We start from the raw sequence: 17,623 nt of genomic DNA, 5'->3' as shown, positions 1-17,623 counted from the left end.
CTGACAATAATAAACAAGCAATTCTCTGACCCTGTTTTCTTTAAAGAAGAAAACTTTTGCTTCACCAAATTTTTTTCCTTCTCCTCCAATGCGAAGATTAAAAATGTGTAAAATACAGAAGTCTAATTTTTGAAACATTTTTTTAAAATCTGAACTGATTGACTGCATCACACTGTCACATTAGCATGACGTGGTGAAAGTTCCACTTCTTGTAGAGTTCAGGAAGTACAGAGCAGTTTTCTTGTGATTTTATATGAGCAGTAGGTAAAGTTACTGACATGCTCAGAGCACGTGGATCAAGGGAACACTGATATGTTTTTGGAATGAGGAAATACGTGCATCATAGTTACCACATTACCTACAAGGCTGACAAATATAAACCAGTTTACGTGGTTTATATATTTTCAGTCTCTTTACAGCTTGTATCAATTTATAATTTTCTACTGACATCAATAAATTATTTACCTGCCAAAGCATAGGGGCACTCAGTGAGGCTTTCTGTTGTGTTGAGGCTGTTAAATCCTCTGTGGGTTTAGGGTTTAGTTGGGAGTGTTGGGAGAATGCCCTGCATTGCCATTTTAATTTCTCTATTAGACCCCATTAAAAATTTTGATTGATCAGGTACAATATTTCCTTTATGTTGGATTGAATGGGGAAAAGTTTATTATAAAAATTTACCAATATCTTGATGCTGTGATAAGCAGTATCTCCCCAAAATATGTATGTAGAAAATCTACTTTTACATAAACTGTCTTGAAGCAGTAAAAGAAAGATGACCAGTTGGATATCTGTATGTGTGTGTGTATAACATCACACAGTAAGGCATCTCCAAATATTTATCGTCTTAGAACCTTAGGTCATCCAGTCCATTCTTCCACTGAAAGTGGTTTATATGTCTGCTACTCTCTCTGCAGTTATTAGGAAAGGATTTGAGATCTGTGGCAGCTCCTTTCAGCTTCAGCTTGATGGCAAGTGGTTCTGTGTTTCTCTTCGAGTGGGTAATGTTCTTCAAATAGTCGCAGGCTTTTAGGAAGTAGGTTTTCTAAGCTGTAGTACAGGAACTGATTGTCCCATTATCTGAAGCTGAAGGATTTGCAAATAAAGCTAATTGTCTTCAGCAAATAACAGGAGCTTTTAGTCAAGATAAAAGGAAATTGCTAGAAAAATAGCCAGGGGAGAGTTTGGCCGAGTTGATTTATGGCACAAAGAAAGTGATGCTTTAACTTCTTTTTCACTAGGAGCCTAAGATATAGTTGGTGTCTGTAGAAGCACAGAAATTGCACTAGAATTTTGGAGATTCCATTTAGCTTGTATCATTTTCTGGATTTATTTTTCCCAAGGTGAAGAATTGTTTTTAAAACACAAAGCTTAGCGACAGCCAATGATTCCCAAAGCAAATTTATAAACTGACTCCAAAACTTATAAAATTCATAGTGTCCACACCTATTTCCAAGATTACTTAAATTTTAATGTCATTGTGATATCAAGTCCCCAGTTTTGATATTAAATGTTTTCTTTGCTGAACACACAGGGATAGAAAGGACAATTTAGGAAGAGAAGTTAGTCTTTTTTTTTTTATTATTAATATATATAGTATTCTCTTGACTTTTCTTTTAGCTTTAGAAGTTATCTCTATATCCTAACTCTCCATGAACTACCAGCCTAGTGAGCTGGAAGAGATTTATGTTAATCCCGTATTTAGTCCCCATTTCTAAGAAAGTACTGAATGAAAGGAAATGGCAACTGTGGCAGTTTCAGTGGCAGATCAAACAATGAATTTCATGGCAATTTGTGAGTTTACCTTCTTTCTACCAGTGTGAGAGAGAGATGGAATAAGAGAAAAAGGCAGGTGTGGTTAACTGAATGTTTGAAATTATTCCCGTAACCTCTGTGTAAGAGACTATAAGATAAAAGCATTTTATATTTCCAGAAGGTTTTGAAATTCCATGTGAAATTATGACTGCTGAATGCCTGCATTCCATGAATCCACTTCTTGGCATGTCTACAGGCTTATTAAAATCAGGGTAAGAAGATTTAATTGCAACTGCTCAGGACTTGGACATGTGAGATTATGGTTCTATTCTCGGCTACTCCACATAACATGTTTGTGACTGCCCAGGCTACTTAGGCAAAATATTTCCAACTTGTTTGTCTGAGATTTAGGTTTGCAATTCACGTCCTCCTTCAACATGGCTACTTCTTTTCGAGAAGCTTAGATGTAAATACCTCATTTTTTGTTTTGCTTGCTTCATGTGAAATAGAAATGATGTTTCCCAAACCAGGAGACAGTCGTGTCTTAAATCTTTGTGGACCAAATTTATAAGGTTTGTTTTTGTACAGCATTATTTTTACACCTAAAACATTTGCACACGGCTGTGCAAAGATGTGTTATCAGTGAAATGTCAGAGATCTCTTTATTCCGGTTTTGTGTCACAGGCCATTGTGAGCCCTCATCTTGTGTTAGACTCAAACCTTCTCCCAGGCGAACTCTTTCTAAAAATGGAACATTGTGTTTATGCTACAATGCAGAAATACAGCGGCTGTGAGGCAAGGAGCAGCACAGCATCAGGAATTGCATCAACCAAGCTGTCAGATCTTTTGAGAAGCAGCAGTATATATTAAGAGTGAATCGTGTGAATAAGGTACTTAGTTAATGTTTTCCATTAGTGAAGAATGGTCCTAGTTGGTTTTTTATGGAAATGTTTGCACGTGAGTCTGCGAGAGGACTTTCTGCTATTACAGAATTGCAGTCTGTGTTTGCCCACATGGAGTTACTTCTTTCTTTCTTTCTAATCTAAAGCCCAGGTATATCTACATTGCAGACGTGAAATGCAGTTCCATGGCCAAAGAGGATTTTTATACAGCTGACTCAACCAGTGAGCTACAGCAGTGTGTTTTTCAGACCAGTGCAATGATTGCATTAAAGCCTGCTCATACTTTCTGATCACCCCACTTAGTTAATTGGAATAGCTGTTAGTAAACAGAAGTGGTTTAAAGGACTGAAATGTGATAATGTGTCTAGTTTTTGTCCCTATGTTTAATAGTCTTATCAGCATCTTGGTGGTTTGAATTTTATAGAGGTAATCATATTTGAAATATTTTATGCAGTTTTCGATAGATAATACATGACTGTTTTTCATATATCTGAAAATAATATTAACTGGAGTAGAGTAGATAACCTCATTAAAATCAAATAGATGCTTTCCTTAAGATTTCCTTAGTGTGAGGTAGAAGGTTTCCTTAGGATCTGTAGGAACCCCATTTTTGCATCTTTGTTAACTTTAAGAACATGTCTTCTGAAACGTGTAAGTGGAGAAAGACTAATGAGTAAGGGAGAAAAAAACCCCAAATCTAACAATTATAAATCCATATAATTTTCCTGAAGTAGTAGAAATGGGTGAGGCTATAAAGATTCAGGTAGTTTTGCCTCCCTTAGAATCCAAATTCCTACAAAGCTGGAGGAAGGGGTCTTGATTAACTTAAATGGGCTTTGGATCAAATCAGTGGGAAGCTGCACGGGCAGCATTTCAGCAACATATGGAAAAACTCTTAAAATTTAGTTAGTGCTATTGAATTAAATGATGTTATGCATTATCCATGTGCTTGAGTATTTTTTTAGAACAAAATAAGTTTCTTCAGTGCTTTGTAGTCTAGCCTTACTGTAGCTTTCCAATATCTTTATTTCCTTTCTGGTATGTTTTGGGAGCTTCAGACTGTGTTTTCAGCTGTGCTGCTGCCCTGGGTGCCCTTTTCATTCTCTAAGGCAAGAAGTTTATGCCAATTCCAGCCACTCATCTGTTGTCTTGTCAGAGCAGGTTTACTTCCCTGCCTGCTGCTCCGGATCGAAGATTCCTGCATCAGAGTTGGGGCATCTGTCAGATCAGGGGAAAGGTTAAAGAAGCCAGCAGTATGCTGTGCTGCCCTTCTTTTCTTCCCAGTGCTTGCAGAGTGTAGCAGTATTTCATTCTTTGCTTTGACAAGCATTTGATAAGTATCTGTTATGAATAGTTTAGGTTGGATGCCTTGCAGAGGATGGACGAGACAAAGTCCTTCCAGCCATGTTTTCTGTTGTTTCCATGACTGACTCGCAGCTGACGCAGAGCCTTGACTTTCTTTTGCTTTGTCATTTGTTCTGTGGTTTATTACCCAGTGTACAGTCAGTCTGATGCAACGATTCCAGGCCCCAGTCCAGTTACATGTGCTAACATATTCTCAGATGAAGTCTCAGGGAAGCTTTACGCTGAAAAAAGTCTGGGTATTTTCCCTGAGGTTGCAGAAGACCTTTTTTTATATATTTTGTTTCTCTTGATTTTTTTTTTTATAGTAGGAAAATTAGAGCTTTCTTCCTGTTCAAATCTTATTATATCTTGGCATGCTTTCCATTTTCAAGCCTCAGGCTCTGCTGTAAATTTGAAATAGTATTGATGACAAAGGCATTATAGGATAACTTACATTAACATTAATTTTATAACTACAAGCTAGCAATAGATTTCTAACAATTTATTTGACTCTTTTTTATTCTGTTCTGAGTTGATAGAACTCTTAGTGTTCTTCTTATTTTTATTATAGACTTAATTATTGGTATCAGAGCCATACAGGTGTAGCCCTATATGAAAAGTGATGGTCTCTGCCCCAGAAAACTAACAGTCTTTTCCAAAGAAAGAGGGATGGGAAAAGAAACAAACCACAGACCTTGGTTTACTCAAGGCCTGTAGGACATAAATATCCTCTTTTTTTACTGAAGTACATGCTGCTGTGGTGTCAGCTAGTGATTAGTGGATAGAGCTGAGAGATAGTAAGTCGGACAAACTAGACAAAAGTAACACCTGCTAGAAGAGGGTGCAGTTGGTTTCATCTACTGAAGCAATATTCAGCATTTTTGTTTCTAAGACAAGGTCTGGGAACAGGCAGAACAGGTGGTTGCTTATTTTGTCTCGATGGAGGAGGAAAATATCAGTTGCCCTAACACCACACATAGTCTCCATAACCTTTTCCTACCTTCTAGTTGCTCAGCCTGGCTCTGCTCAGATGCCACTGATGGACGAGGTGCTGTGTCACCCCTGATTCCTCTCAAGAGTTTTGCACAAGCTATTTTTCATGCAGTACTAGTTATTAAGCATAATTCATGACATCAGGCTGCAGAAAACAGGTCCATGGGGTGGAAGGCTCTTCCTGGACCAATTTGCAATTCCCTGTGGGCTGCTCATAGTACCTGTTCTAGAGAAGCAATTACATCCAACACAGAGTAGCTTGAATCCTTCTGTATGAGGCTGCTGGGCTGGAATATCTAATGGATAAGCTTCTCCAGCTGGATAAGATCACTGCTCAGGTCAGCAAGAAAATGGGTGCAATCCTCTGCCACCTGCAGCTGGACATCTGAAAAACAACACAGCTGAATTAGAGGAGAAAGTTGGTGTCTTGCTCATTGGCTGCAAGGCCAAAAAGAAGCCTCCTTAAGAAAAAACAGGTTTTTGGCTTCCAGAGGTGAATCAACAAGCAACTTTGGTCAGCCTAGTATCCACAACCTCCCAAAATTGGCAGCACTGCCTGGCCCCAATGGGTCACAGCTTCCCTGAGCCCAGGCTGTTGCCATGCTGTGGCAGCCGGGGCAGTGCCTGGGTCAGGCATCCCAACTCAGCCAGAACAGGGAATGGAGTCCAGAGCAGGGGGCCCAAGGTGGCCCAGGTCTGGTGGCAGCCTCACTATCAGCCTGGGTGTGCTCCCAGTGCTCCCCAGGACGTAGTAGGACATGTGCTCCCAGTGCCAGGGCGCTGGAGCCTGGCCCGACCAGGGCACCCTGGGCAAGGCAGAGACTTGGGGACAGATGGGGCTCAGACATGTGAACATCCCACGTGGGCAAAGCCCTGCTCTGGAGTGATATCCTAAGCATATTGAAAACCAGGATCTGTTCAATGTCCCATCATCGTTCCCACCACCAGTCTGCACAGGTCTGATTCCTGACCTGTCAGGCACTCAACCACAACTCACAGCAACCCCAGGAAACCTTCCAGCTGTGGAGAAGAGTGGCTGGAAAGCTGGCTGATAGAAAAAGATCTGGGGGTGCTGGTTGACAGCAACCAAACGTGTGTGAACACCAGTGTGCCGAGAAGGCCGATGGCACCCTGGCTTGTGTCAGCAATAGTGTGGCCAGCAGGACTTGGGAAGTAATCATCCCTCTGTACTCAGCACTGGTGAGGCTGTGCCTTGAATCCTGCGTTCAGTTTTGGGCCTCTCACTTCAGAAAAGACATTGAGGTGCTGGAGCTTGTCCAGATAAGAGCAACAGAGCTGAGGAAGGGTCTGGAGCAAAGTTCCCCATCACTGGTTCTCCTTGGCAGTGCAGACCTTTTCTCCTCAGCCTGTCATTTAGGAGGAGGCCAGGTAGAAGGTGCTGTGAGGCAAAAGTAGCTGCTCCATCAGAAAGAATGGCTTCCTTGGATAGAGATGTGTGTGCTGGGGAGGGCCCAGAAGCAATAATGAGGGTGCCACAGCCATAAGGACTGAAAGGCAGGATCTTGGTCCCTGGAGCCCTCCTCAAAACCATTCTGTCTAGTCCCAGCCTCAATCCCTCCAGCTCCTCCCAGCTATGCCCTGTCACCTTTTCCCTTCACAGTAATTCCCCATGCTCTTTGTAATCTGTCTCCCTCTCCAAATTGGCTCCACTGCTGCAACCATATTTTGCCGTTCACAAGTGCAAGGGCAAAATGAGTTACTTGAATTTGTCCACGCTTCTGTGTTTGTTATTGCATCAGAAGGCCCTGATCTTTCCTAGGATACGCTTACAAACTCAGCATAAGTAATAAAAAATAATTACTGCGGTTGCTTTGTGATCTTAATCACCTTGACTGGAAGTCAGGGAGGTTGCTTCAGAACACGTTACATTCAGTCTCACTGAGTGGATGTTAATGTGTTGAGGATCTCTGCTGAAACTTGCTGCTATAGTGAGGTAACCTGTAAGCTGTTTTGCAGCTGAGACTGCCAGGTCTGCTTTTATTCAAGTGAGAGAAATGCCTGGCCCAGCACAGTGTTTAGAAAAATTTAGGTATGTCAAATGAGTTACACCTGTTAGAGCTGCCCAGCCTACTGCTTATGGTCTAGTATTTTCAGTGCAGTGAAAATAGCTACAGCCAAGGGTCAGTTGGGAAGGCATTGACAAAACTTGGTGGAAAGAGTAGGACAAAATATGTGCTTGCCTTCTGTACCTACCTGAGACGTTTGTCTGGGGTAAGAAAGGTAGGAATGGAGTAATGACAGTCACAGCTCTGGCTGGGGGCTGCTCTCAGCTCCAGATCCACTTAAGGGTATTGCAAAGGCTGGGTAGAACAAGCCTTAAGCTGACAACTTGGCTAGAGGCACCAGGATGTCTTGTTGCAGCTTTGGTTAGAATTGACACTGGCCAGCACGTCACTTTTAATTCGACCCAGCTCATAATTGAAATGATCTGTTTTGATCAAATGATGAATTTGAGTTTCCAGTGGTCGCATTATATCTTCTTTACTTGGGCTGGGTAAAGCTTTGCCCTGGGAGATGCTGCATTGGAGTCAGCAAGCACTTTTCAGATGAGGGGCTTTTCAAAGAAAGTGTGTCTGTGTGAGCCACTGGCTGTTTGTAGGTGTACTACGAAAGCCTTGAAAATCAACATTATCCAACTGGCTTCCCACCACTCCCTATACAGGCAAGGCAATCTGATTCTTCCTATTCCTTACCAGACCATCTTTGGCTGGGCCATAGGCACATGCATCTTGTATGTGCTGTTCTGCTGCAACCTGGAGAGTTTGCAGGCCTGGAACTATGTCTTTGTCATTCTGCTTTAGGCAAGAGAGGCCAAATAGCTGTACTCAATAGATCATGTGTCCCATCCGCTTCTTTTTTACCTCCCTTACTCTTTTTGTTCTGCTTTTACTTGTTTTCCTTCCAGTTCAATGGTTTTTATTAGGCAGCAGCGCCAGAAGGTGCTTGAGAACATGTTGGTAAACAAAGCAAGAAAAACATAAACCAGCTGAAACTTCCCCTGTGTGTTGGCAGTACAAACAGTGGAGATCTGGATGGGTGCTAATGCCAATCCCTAATGCATCCTCAACATGATGCTTTCAGGGCTGGGGGAATGTTGGCAAAGGAAAGAAATAAATTGCTGTTTATAAAGGTCATAGGTAATACCAGGGGAGCATTGTGGTAATCTTTTAATGAGTGATATTAATGTAATAGGCACTGATACTTAATCAGTACCCCTGGTATTAGTCATCTGGCCTTGCTCTGCTCCCATTGTGCAGGTTCTTTTGAGTGTTTGGTTTCCCTCCTGCTAGTGCTGCTTGATCAAGTGAAACCAAAAGACTCTGTGAGCCAGGCAAAGTGTTGTGTTGGGAGCCTTATTACTCAGGGACCTAGCAGAGGTTGAGGGTGGTGGCAATACTTTGTGCAGACCACACTGTGGCAAGTGCACTCCAAGGATGATCCTCCAACCCGTTCTCCCAGCGCATCACCCTCCATGGAAAAAAAAACATTAAATGCATTGCAGCTCTTGATGGTGTCTTGACGTGAAAAGCATTGTGATTTTGAAAGCTTTAGGTGCTTTTGTACACTGTTAACTTGCACTGCTTGGTAAAAAGAAGGAGAAAAAAGACATTATAATGTATATATATATATAATATATAATTATAATGGGTAAGGGGAAAGAGCCTTAAGAAAGTAATGTCCAAAAATATCTTAAGTGCAGCTTCTGAGAGCTTAACAGGATTATAAGGATGAGAGAAAAACTGCCTTTTGGCCTGTTGAATGATAGTTGCCCTACTGGTCTGAGCAGTTTAACCTATATTTGAGGTCTGATACAGGGTGTTCCTGCTGTTGTTTGAAGGAATTGTTATGGGTGAAGTGCTGTACCTGAATGGTTGAATCAGGTGTTGGCATGATGGTTGAAAAAAGCAGGTTTCCCTAAATGATAAAGGAGGTAAGAAACAGTAGTTGGTCTCCTTGTTCAGAGTGTGCAGCTCCAGGAAGCTCTGTGTTCTGGAAATGATTTGCTTCTTTTCTGAACAAGCATCATACCTACTTCTCTACACTTTCTGACTTCAAGTGACTCAACCTGAAATCCAGTGAGTGATTTCTGCTTCTGACTGCAGAAAGTTCCCAGTCCTTGGGGCTGAGAACTAAGTAGTGTGGGCCACTGCTCTGAGCAGTCACTTGCAGCAGTGAGTGCTTGGCTGGCCTCTTGAACTCCACATCTCCAAATCTGGAGAAGTATCTTTGGTGGCAAAATTGGAGCCCAGATGCTCCCAAGTGAATATGTTTTGTCACTTGTGGCTGCAGCTTGCTGCTCCCTCCACGTGTGCTTGTGGGTCAGTAAGAACAGCCAGGTTGAAATCCTTCCCCATCCTCAAATAAAAGCTAATTGTTAGCCCCAACGAGCTTAGCAAACGATTTTGAAGTGCTGCCTTTCAACTAGTTGTGCCTCCACCACTGAGAAAGTGGCTAACTGAGGCATAAAAGCAGGAATCAGCACACTGATGGGAGTTCTAGGGCATGAGACTCCACATGATAATTATGGCCCCCAGGCCAGCTTATTGTAAAGATAATTATCCCAGTGAAAGTGAACTGAGGTGAGGAGGAAGCCTGGACTCCAGGGAGAGCTGTTGACACCACTGGAAGAAGCTGTGATTGTGTGCAGAGAAAGCCCCACTGACATCTTGCTCCTGCATGAGCTTTTTCCTGAGCTGAGTCTTTCTTTGTGGATAATGGCAAACACTCCTCTGTGGCTTTTATTTTGATCCATGTTCTTCTGTGATGTCTTTTTTTCTAAAGCACGCGATAAGAGGTTGCCAGGTAAAATTAATTTTTATTTTCAGGACATCAATAAGTAGTGCTTTTCCCGTTGGAGCATTTACTGTCAGAAGAATAAAGAGAAGAGTTAAGAAGAGTAATTGTTGTTTTATCAGATTATGTATTAGTTCAAAAAGGCTAATGCACTGTAATTGGAGAGAGTTTGAAACAGGCTTTTAGCTATTCATGTGCTCCTGCCCTAAGTTAATTTCACATCTAAGCTATTAAGCAAAGGAAAAAAAACAAACACAAAACCAAACCTAAACCAAAACAACCAATTAATAAAACACAGGCTTTTGTGCATTAAAGACATCTTGAAAGTTAGGTTGTTTACAGAGGCAGGAGTGCATGTGTTCTTTTTCAAAAGCTTGGGACTGGTTTTGACTCATTTTGCAAAACGTGTGCTGGGTTTGAGAAGGCCAAGTCAGTGATATGTCTTGCAGAACTGCCTTTTTAGTGCATTTGCAAATCATTTTAACGGCAGTCTGAACTACTTATGTTCCAGTCTATTCTATATGAGCCCAACGTGGAAGAGCAAGCTTTCACTTGGGGGTCTGTAATAAGGGTCAGTGCTTTCTGAGTCCTGTTAGGACGGAAAATGGAGCTCTGCTTATGATTCTTTGAATTCTCCCTTGCCTCTGACCAGCACAGTTTAAATGCTCAGATGAGCTAGAAAGAGAATGGAGAGGGTGGATCAAATCTGCCCACTCTGTAGCCCTCTCTAGTTGTTTAGACCATACCTGTGTATAAAAGAGGATCCTGCTTTCCTTCCTTGCCTGCTGTTCTTTAGGATGATTCACACCATAGAAGGCACCATAAAGAAAATTAACTCTATCCCAGATAAAACCAGCACAAAACCCTGTGGGTACATCTCTGCAGCTACAATCCCTCATGCAGGGAAACATTCAGACTTTTTTTACTAATGGGATCTTTCTAGGAAAGTAAGAATGTGAATGAACAAGCTGTGACACAGGTAATCTGCTGACTGCTGGCTCTGATCTCACGTTGGTTTTATGTATTAATGGAAAGTTGGCATAACATCCACTTAGTTGTGAGAGGGATTAATTTCTGGTGATCAGCTTATGTTCTGAGATACAGCAACTGGGTGTTTCTGGAACTTGTACAGATGTGTTAACCTACGTGTCCAAGAGATTTTCATCTGATTTCTGGTTTTGCACCTTGTACTGCTTCCCCAACTTAGCAGGGTTTCAAAATATGCTGCTTCTTGTATAACAGCACTGTGTATATGTGTGTGTGCACAGTGTGAATACTTTGCCAGCTACTTTGAGGTTATCTGCCTGTAACCATTATGTCATTAAATGTCCCTACAGAGAAAATATCAAAGTTTGTCCGTGTTCACTGATGCAGAATCATTTTTAAATCAGTCTGACTTAATTATTTTGATACGCTTCATTTTTGTCTCCATGTTCCTTCAGGCTTCCGACTTGATTATCACGCCAGCTACAACTTTCAAGGAAAAACCAGACCCCAGTGGTTTGGTATTTGGAACTGTGTTCACTGATAATATGCTGACAATTGAATGGTCCTTGGCTTCAGGATGGGAGAAACCCTATATTAAGCCACTGGAGAACCTTTCATTGCATCCAGCCTCCTCATCCCTGCATTATGCTATAGAAGTAAGTAGTGAACTGATTTGGAAACCACTATTTTGTTTTGTTAGCTCTTGAAGCCACAGCTTTGTAACACAGGGACTATTACTGCCTTAAGTTTATTAGTATTGAGTCATGTTTTGTTTTGTTCACTGATGTCCTTCCAGAATAATTGCATTATTTACAACAGGGTTATGTTTGTGTTAGCACAACTCAGAAGCAGCTCTGGCCTGTGGATTCTAGCTCACTTAACATTCTGACCTAGTGAAGGTGAGCCCTTTCTTGTGTGGTGACAAATCCATGTGAGAAAGCATTCTGTTTTACTGACAGTGGATGGGTCCAGTTACTCTCTCTGATGTAACTTAATGCAGCGCTGGATAAGACCATGAGAAATACCAAGAGCAGCTTTAGTTTGGGGACTGAACCTGCACCTTGTGAAAGTTATTTTAAGCTGGTTTAAAGGTTGATAGGTTGGATTGCAGGACAGACTAGAGAGGTGCTTGTTTGAAACTCCGAACGAGTCTGGAGAGCTCAGAACTGGATCTGATGCATTCAGCACACGTGAGTGTATTTAAGCAGAGGGTGTACAACAAGAAACTTTGGGAAGTGAAATGTTAAGTCGGAAGCCAGCGTGGTTAACAGTCTCCGTGCTTAGCTGCTTTCTGTCTAAAGCTGCCGTTTGTGTCTCCAGAGCAGCTTTGGCTGTACTCACACCTGTGTGGGAGCCTTGGTAGAGCACATATCCCGAAATGGAAACCCACTTCTCCTCCCACTTCTGGCTAGGTGGGAGTATCTCCACTGAAGTGTGTGGAGTTGCTTGTGCTTCTTTCATTATTTCTCTTTTTTTTTATTATTATTATTATATTTTTTTATTTTAACCTCAGGTATAAGGGAAGGATCAAGCTTTTCCCTGCTTGTTGTCCCTGAGCTCCTGCCTTCACTGTTTTTTTTGTGTTTACTGACTTTTTCCCCATCTAGTCACCAAGCCTTCAAAGGCCCTGTGTAAATTTAAACAGGCCCCTGTGACTAAGGCTGCAGCTCTTGATCTGCCCAAGAAGTAAGAAACCACGCTGGAGTCCCAAATCTATATTTCACTCTTAGTACCATATTGCTTTAATGCTTGGCCTCTGGCCCAGTCTGAAATCATTGCTAATATGAATATGCTCTTATTTTTTTCCATTTTTTTTTATTCTTTTATCCTTATTGCATCACGTTTCCTCTAGCCAAGAGGACAGACAGAGGAGAATCTGGTGTCATTGCTGTGGCTCAATGAATACACAGTGGGTATAACAAAAGTGATGAATTTGGCATTCCCTCCCCTTCCTCCTTGCCTTCCATGATGCAGTGTGATAATCTGGATCTGCTGAACTCCAGATCCAGCTCCCATGATGTACAGATGTCAGATAATACTGTTTTCACACCATTGTAGCAACCAACCATCAACCAAACCACAACAATTGCTTTTATTCAAGTTAAGCATTTCTGGAACACATTACTATCTTCCCTTTTAATGAATGAAAGGTTTTACTGAGCTCTGGAAGGTTAAAAGTATTTATTTTTGGAGAAAAATATTTAACATCTTGTGAAGGCTTTGTGTTTCAGTAATGATGTGATTCTTGCTTCTCTCAAACCATCGATCAGATCTTAGTAGTGGCATTCCTCCCTTTTCCCTCTCATTAAAAGTTCTGTGAATGTGTCTGGGAGAAGGGTGGGCGGGGTGGATAAAAGTGATAAGAAAGTAGCATTCCAAAAATGTGGCATTAGTTAGTAACTGGCCCGATTAAAAATTGTTTCCAAGTATCATCCATATCACCAGCTATGCCATCCTTTATTAAAGATACGACCTTTTTTCTTGTAGCTACAGTGTTTACCCTGGGAACAATTTCTTTTTCAAAACTGCCTGTAAAGCTTTTAATAAGGTTGGCATTGCCATAGGAATAAGTTAAATTTTGAAGGTAAAAAAGTTCTGGGTTTTAATTCTGGTTCTGCTACTTAGTTGGCACATAGCCTGAGGAAAATTGTCAGGATTCCTGACAATTCCCAGTTACAACCCAATTAAAATTTGTCATGTGGAAGGACCTAGCTCTGCCATGGGACTGCATGAAAGCTTTCTAAACACTGCGTTTCACTGACCCTTGAGGGAAGATATCACAGAATTTAATAATAATGAAACCTGGAGTATTCTACTACATTACTTGTACACAAATATAGGTGTGGGTTTTTTTTTTTCCAAATAAAAAAGCTGTGTGTGTGTAGACTTCCAACAACATGTTATGTAGTTCCAGCCACTCGCTGTGGAACAGTCAGAGGAGGAGAAGCCTGAGGAGACTGACAGCAGTGATGCAGTTAAATTCATAGAACTTCTATTGAAATTCACATATAAAGAAATGCTTTAGAAAATAAATTCTAAAAGTCTGAACTCTTGTCTATAAGCTTAAGTGGCCTTTTAGTACTTAATCTAAATAATACACATATATATATGTATCTATTACTGTGAGCTTATATCATACATAAGGTTTTTATCTATAAGTATAACCAGAAATTATCAATCTGTAAAAATAACTATGGGTATTTATTTATCTCAAAATAACTGTGGGTATTTTGTGGGCATGTGGCTTTTGCTGTGATTAGGAGGTGCTGTAGGGCATTCTGCTGGGAGGGCACTGATTGTGTAGGGGTTTCTGGTAAAATGGTGGTCAACACCAGTCATGTGGATTCTGCAGTAAGATAGGATAATTGTGTTGAATTTACGTTTCCTGTGAAGTATATAAAGAAAACATTTTCATGCATTTATCCTCTAGTGTAAGGCTGATGCATCCATCTCTCATGCAGGCTAAGCCCCCTTCCACAGCATAGGCATATATGGGGAAATAAGTGACTAAGATCCTGCTGCAACTACAGAAAGAACTTTTAACAGAATTCTCTTAATTATCTTATCTTACACTTCCTACCAAAAATGTGTTTTGGACAGAGACCTAAAAATTAGTAATGTAAAATTCTATAGATCCTTTATGTAAGGGAGAATACCGTTTTGGCTTAGTCGTAGGTACCAATCAGGATGTAAGGGAGTTAAGTCAAACACATGTTACAAATTTTAATTGCTGTAACCAAACTAAGGGAAAAAAAAAAAAAAGGTTATCATTAAGTTCCCTGACAGAGAAAGACACACCTGAATTATAGACAGGTCATCTTCATAATACAAACTTCATAATCCTATCTCACATGAGTGTATTGCCAGGATTCACTAGTTAGCATTTATGTTTGAGCACTGTGAACAGGACAAGTTTTTTTATTTTCAAAGGGTGTGCTCTGCATTTGCACAGATCCCTGTGGGATGACACGTCTCAATCATTATTTGGTTTCTTTTCTCTCCTTTTTTTGGCTTGGTAGCTGTTTGAAGGAATGAAGGCTTACCGAGGAGTGGATGGCAAAATCCGCCTGTTCCGGCCAACTCTCAACATGGACAGGATGGCACGGTCAGCAAGGAGGACAACTCTGCCAGTACGTAGCCAAGGCATCTTGCTCACCCTAAGTCAGAGCATATTTCCATTTTCAAAGTGCAAACCTCTGAAACTTTTCAATAGTGTGCTATTTATCAAAGACTCTAACTCTTCCATAGTCCAGTTAAACTTTGTTAACAGATCTTATTCAGTGAAAGAAACTGTTTGACATGCTTTTTAAAAAAAATCAGAACAATGTTTTGCTTGCTTTGTTGTTTCCCTACTGTTTCAGTTGTACAGTCTGTTTCTGAGGAGTGGTGCAGGTATTTGCATGCAGACAGCTGATTAATCTGTTCTGGTGCTAATAGTTTCCTTTTCTTCTTTCCACTCCAGTTAAGTCATTGAGGCTTTGACTGCCTTCGTTTTTGATCATGCCAGCAACTTAATACTGCTTTTAGCAGTTGTATCTTGGCCAGTGAATTTCCTCCTAGGCTTATTAGCTGTAAGATCTTGGGAACTTTGTAACAAACTGGGAGACTTGCTGGCCCCCTGGGGTTGTAACCCAAAGCACTCTTCGGCAATAGAGGTGGTGCCCTAGCTTGCTGCTCACCAAAGTGAAGGTGTTGGGGGCACAGAGGTTTCTGTCCATGTGCTTTGGAGGCAAGAAGGGTCAATGGCTTTTTTTTAGTACCCCAGGATGATACTTTGGACCAGAGGAGGACATGCAGGGTGCTATACAAAAAGGCACAATGGCCAAGACCATGGTATCTTTAATTCTGTAAAGAATGAACTAAAGCAAGGTGATGTATGTAGGTCCTATGAACCTCTATGGGCTGTCACTGTTACATTAACTGATGAAGTGTTCCTTGCAGCATCTGGATCTGTAAAGACCATGGAATGTTCCAGCTATATTTCTCCATTTGCTTTTCTCCCTTTGCTTTTCCTTCCCAGTCTTTTGACCAGAATGAGCTGTTAGAGTGCATCCTGAAGCTCGTGGAAGTGGAAAAGGAGTGGGTCCCATACTCAACCGCTGCCAGCCTGTACATCCGTCCTACCTTAATTGGAACTGAGGTGCGAAACGCTTTCTTCCCCCTCTTAACCTTTGTGTATTTAGTTATGAGAGAAAAGCCTCCATCCATAAAGGGAAACGTGCAGCAGTCAGTAGATGACAGGATTACAGTTCGGGGGCAGATTGGTTTTGTGTTTTTACTTTTGAGTTTCTCACCTGTAGCGCTACTGCACGAATTTAATGTTGACCACACTGCCACTCAGTGGGCACATCGGTTCAGAGCACAGAAAGTAAACTTGGATTAACTGCTCAGGGTGGGAACAGAAAAATTAACTTAGGGTTTGCACTGAAAGTATAGTTATTTGTGGCATGCTAATGCATGCCTTTAAAATCCTAATAGTCTGAAGAAAGCATGAGGGAACAGAAATTTGCTGTGTGCATTTTGTGATTTAAACCTATACCTCCATCCTGACCTTAGTGAGGTGATTTCAGAAGATTCTACCCAGTAAATTAAGATGCCTCTTCTGAGAGACACTTTTAACAGAACTGAGAACAAATTCTCATGTTAATTTGTTACTGAACCCACACAAACACGGCCTTATAAGAGCTCCTTTGCTATAAGGTATTACTGCGTACCCTCTGAGTTTCACATGGGTGTGAGTCAAGCCTATTGTGTTGATAAAGGGAATTAGAAACAGAGAGTTTCTTTTAATGAAAACTTTGAGGGTGTTTGTTTGGGGTTTTTTTTAGCAGTAGCAAGAGAGAAACTTATCATGGTAGAGCATAGGACAAGGCAGCTGAAGAAAGTAGGGTTCCAAACTAGGCAAGTTACTCTTTAGCAATATCCACGACTGTAAGTAGTTACCATACATGACCATTGCACATTTCACATGTGTTCTAGGATTCCATTAATTTAATGCTTGTGAACTAGTTGCAGATTTTCAGATGGAAGAATCTCCACGCAGTGACTGTAAAGTAGTGATATTAAACATTGATTTTTTTCCCCCCTTTTTTTGGAAATTCTTTTGCTGTTGAGTTTTGTTTCAGGTTAGCCAACACATCTGACCTTTCCACTATGTCATATGTTGTTTCCAGATTTCACGTCCTACTAAGCTTTTATGAGTCAACACAATTAGAAACCAGGCAGCACAATCTTTGTAAAAGTCATGAAAAGTATTGAGATCACGTAAAAGTCAGGAAAAGTATCGAGATCTCAGTTAATCTTGTTAGAAATCTTTCTGAAGGCATAAGCTAGACAGAAATCAAAACAACCCTTTCAGTACCTGGGGAAGGCTTATTTGAATTTTACAATCATTCCAGTATTACACTATTATTTTCCCTTCCACCTCCCAGTTTAGTTTTTTGTGCTTTGTTTAGCTTTGGTCCTGAACATTTAAGTTTAGTAACTTTTTCTCAGTGGAAACCAAGGATGAGCTTGTTCTTTTTACAAGACTGGTTTCTGTGAGTGGAGAGAAAATAGTAACCCATTCAGTTGTACAGAAGATCCCAAGAGTCATGGGCAACCAGCTCTATGTAGCCCTGCTTGAGCAGGAGGGTTGGACAAAATTACCTCCAGAGGTGCCTTCCAACATAATAATTTTGTGATTCTATTGTCAATCCCAAGCTTTACAGAATCATGAAGGTAAGCAGTCTCCTACCAGAGGCTTCAGACTTTATCCAGTACCAAACTTCATCTCCACCTTCAAGTATTGATGGTGATGACTTGCAGGATGGGAAGCCCTCCAGAGAGGA

The 17,623-nt window shown here is 41.1% G+C and overlaps 1 protein-coding gene across 1 annotated transcript in view; it reads left to right on the top strand.

Moving 5' to 3' along the window:
• The window catches only part of BCAT1 (branched chain amino acid transaminase 1), a 61,648-nt gene that overhangs the window by 20,928 nt on the left and 23,097 nt on the right, over positions 1–17,623 (top strand). The window contains exons 3-5 of the mRNA XM_017804886.1: positions 11,249–11,449; positions 14,813–14,923; positions 15,814–15,933. Of these exons, the coding sequence (XP_017660375.1) occupies positions 11,249–11,449; positions 14,813–14,923; positions 15,814–15,933 (432 nt within the window). The remainder of the gene's footprint in view (positions 1–11,248; positions 11,450–14,812; positions 14,924–15,813; positions 15,934–17,623) is intronic.

The sequence above is a fragment of the Lepidothrix coronata genome, unplaced genomic scaffold (genome assembly GCF_001604755.1).
Source record: "Lepidothrix coronata isolate B3197 unplaced genomic scaffold, Lepidothrix_coronata-1.0 Scaffold10, whole genome shotgun sequence".
NCBI classification, from domain to species: domain Eukaryota; kingdom Metazoa; phylum Chordata; class Aves; order Passeriformes; family Pipridae; genus Lepidothrix; species Lepidothrix coronata.
This window is presented reverse-complemented; position numbering and strand designations above follow the sequence as displayed.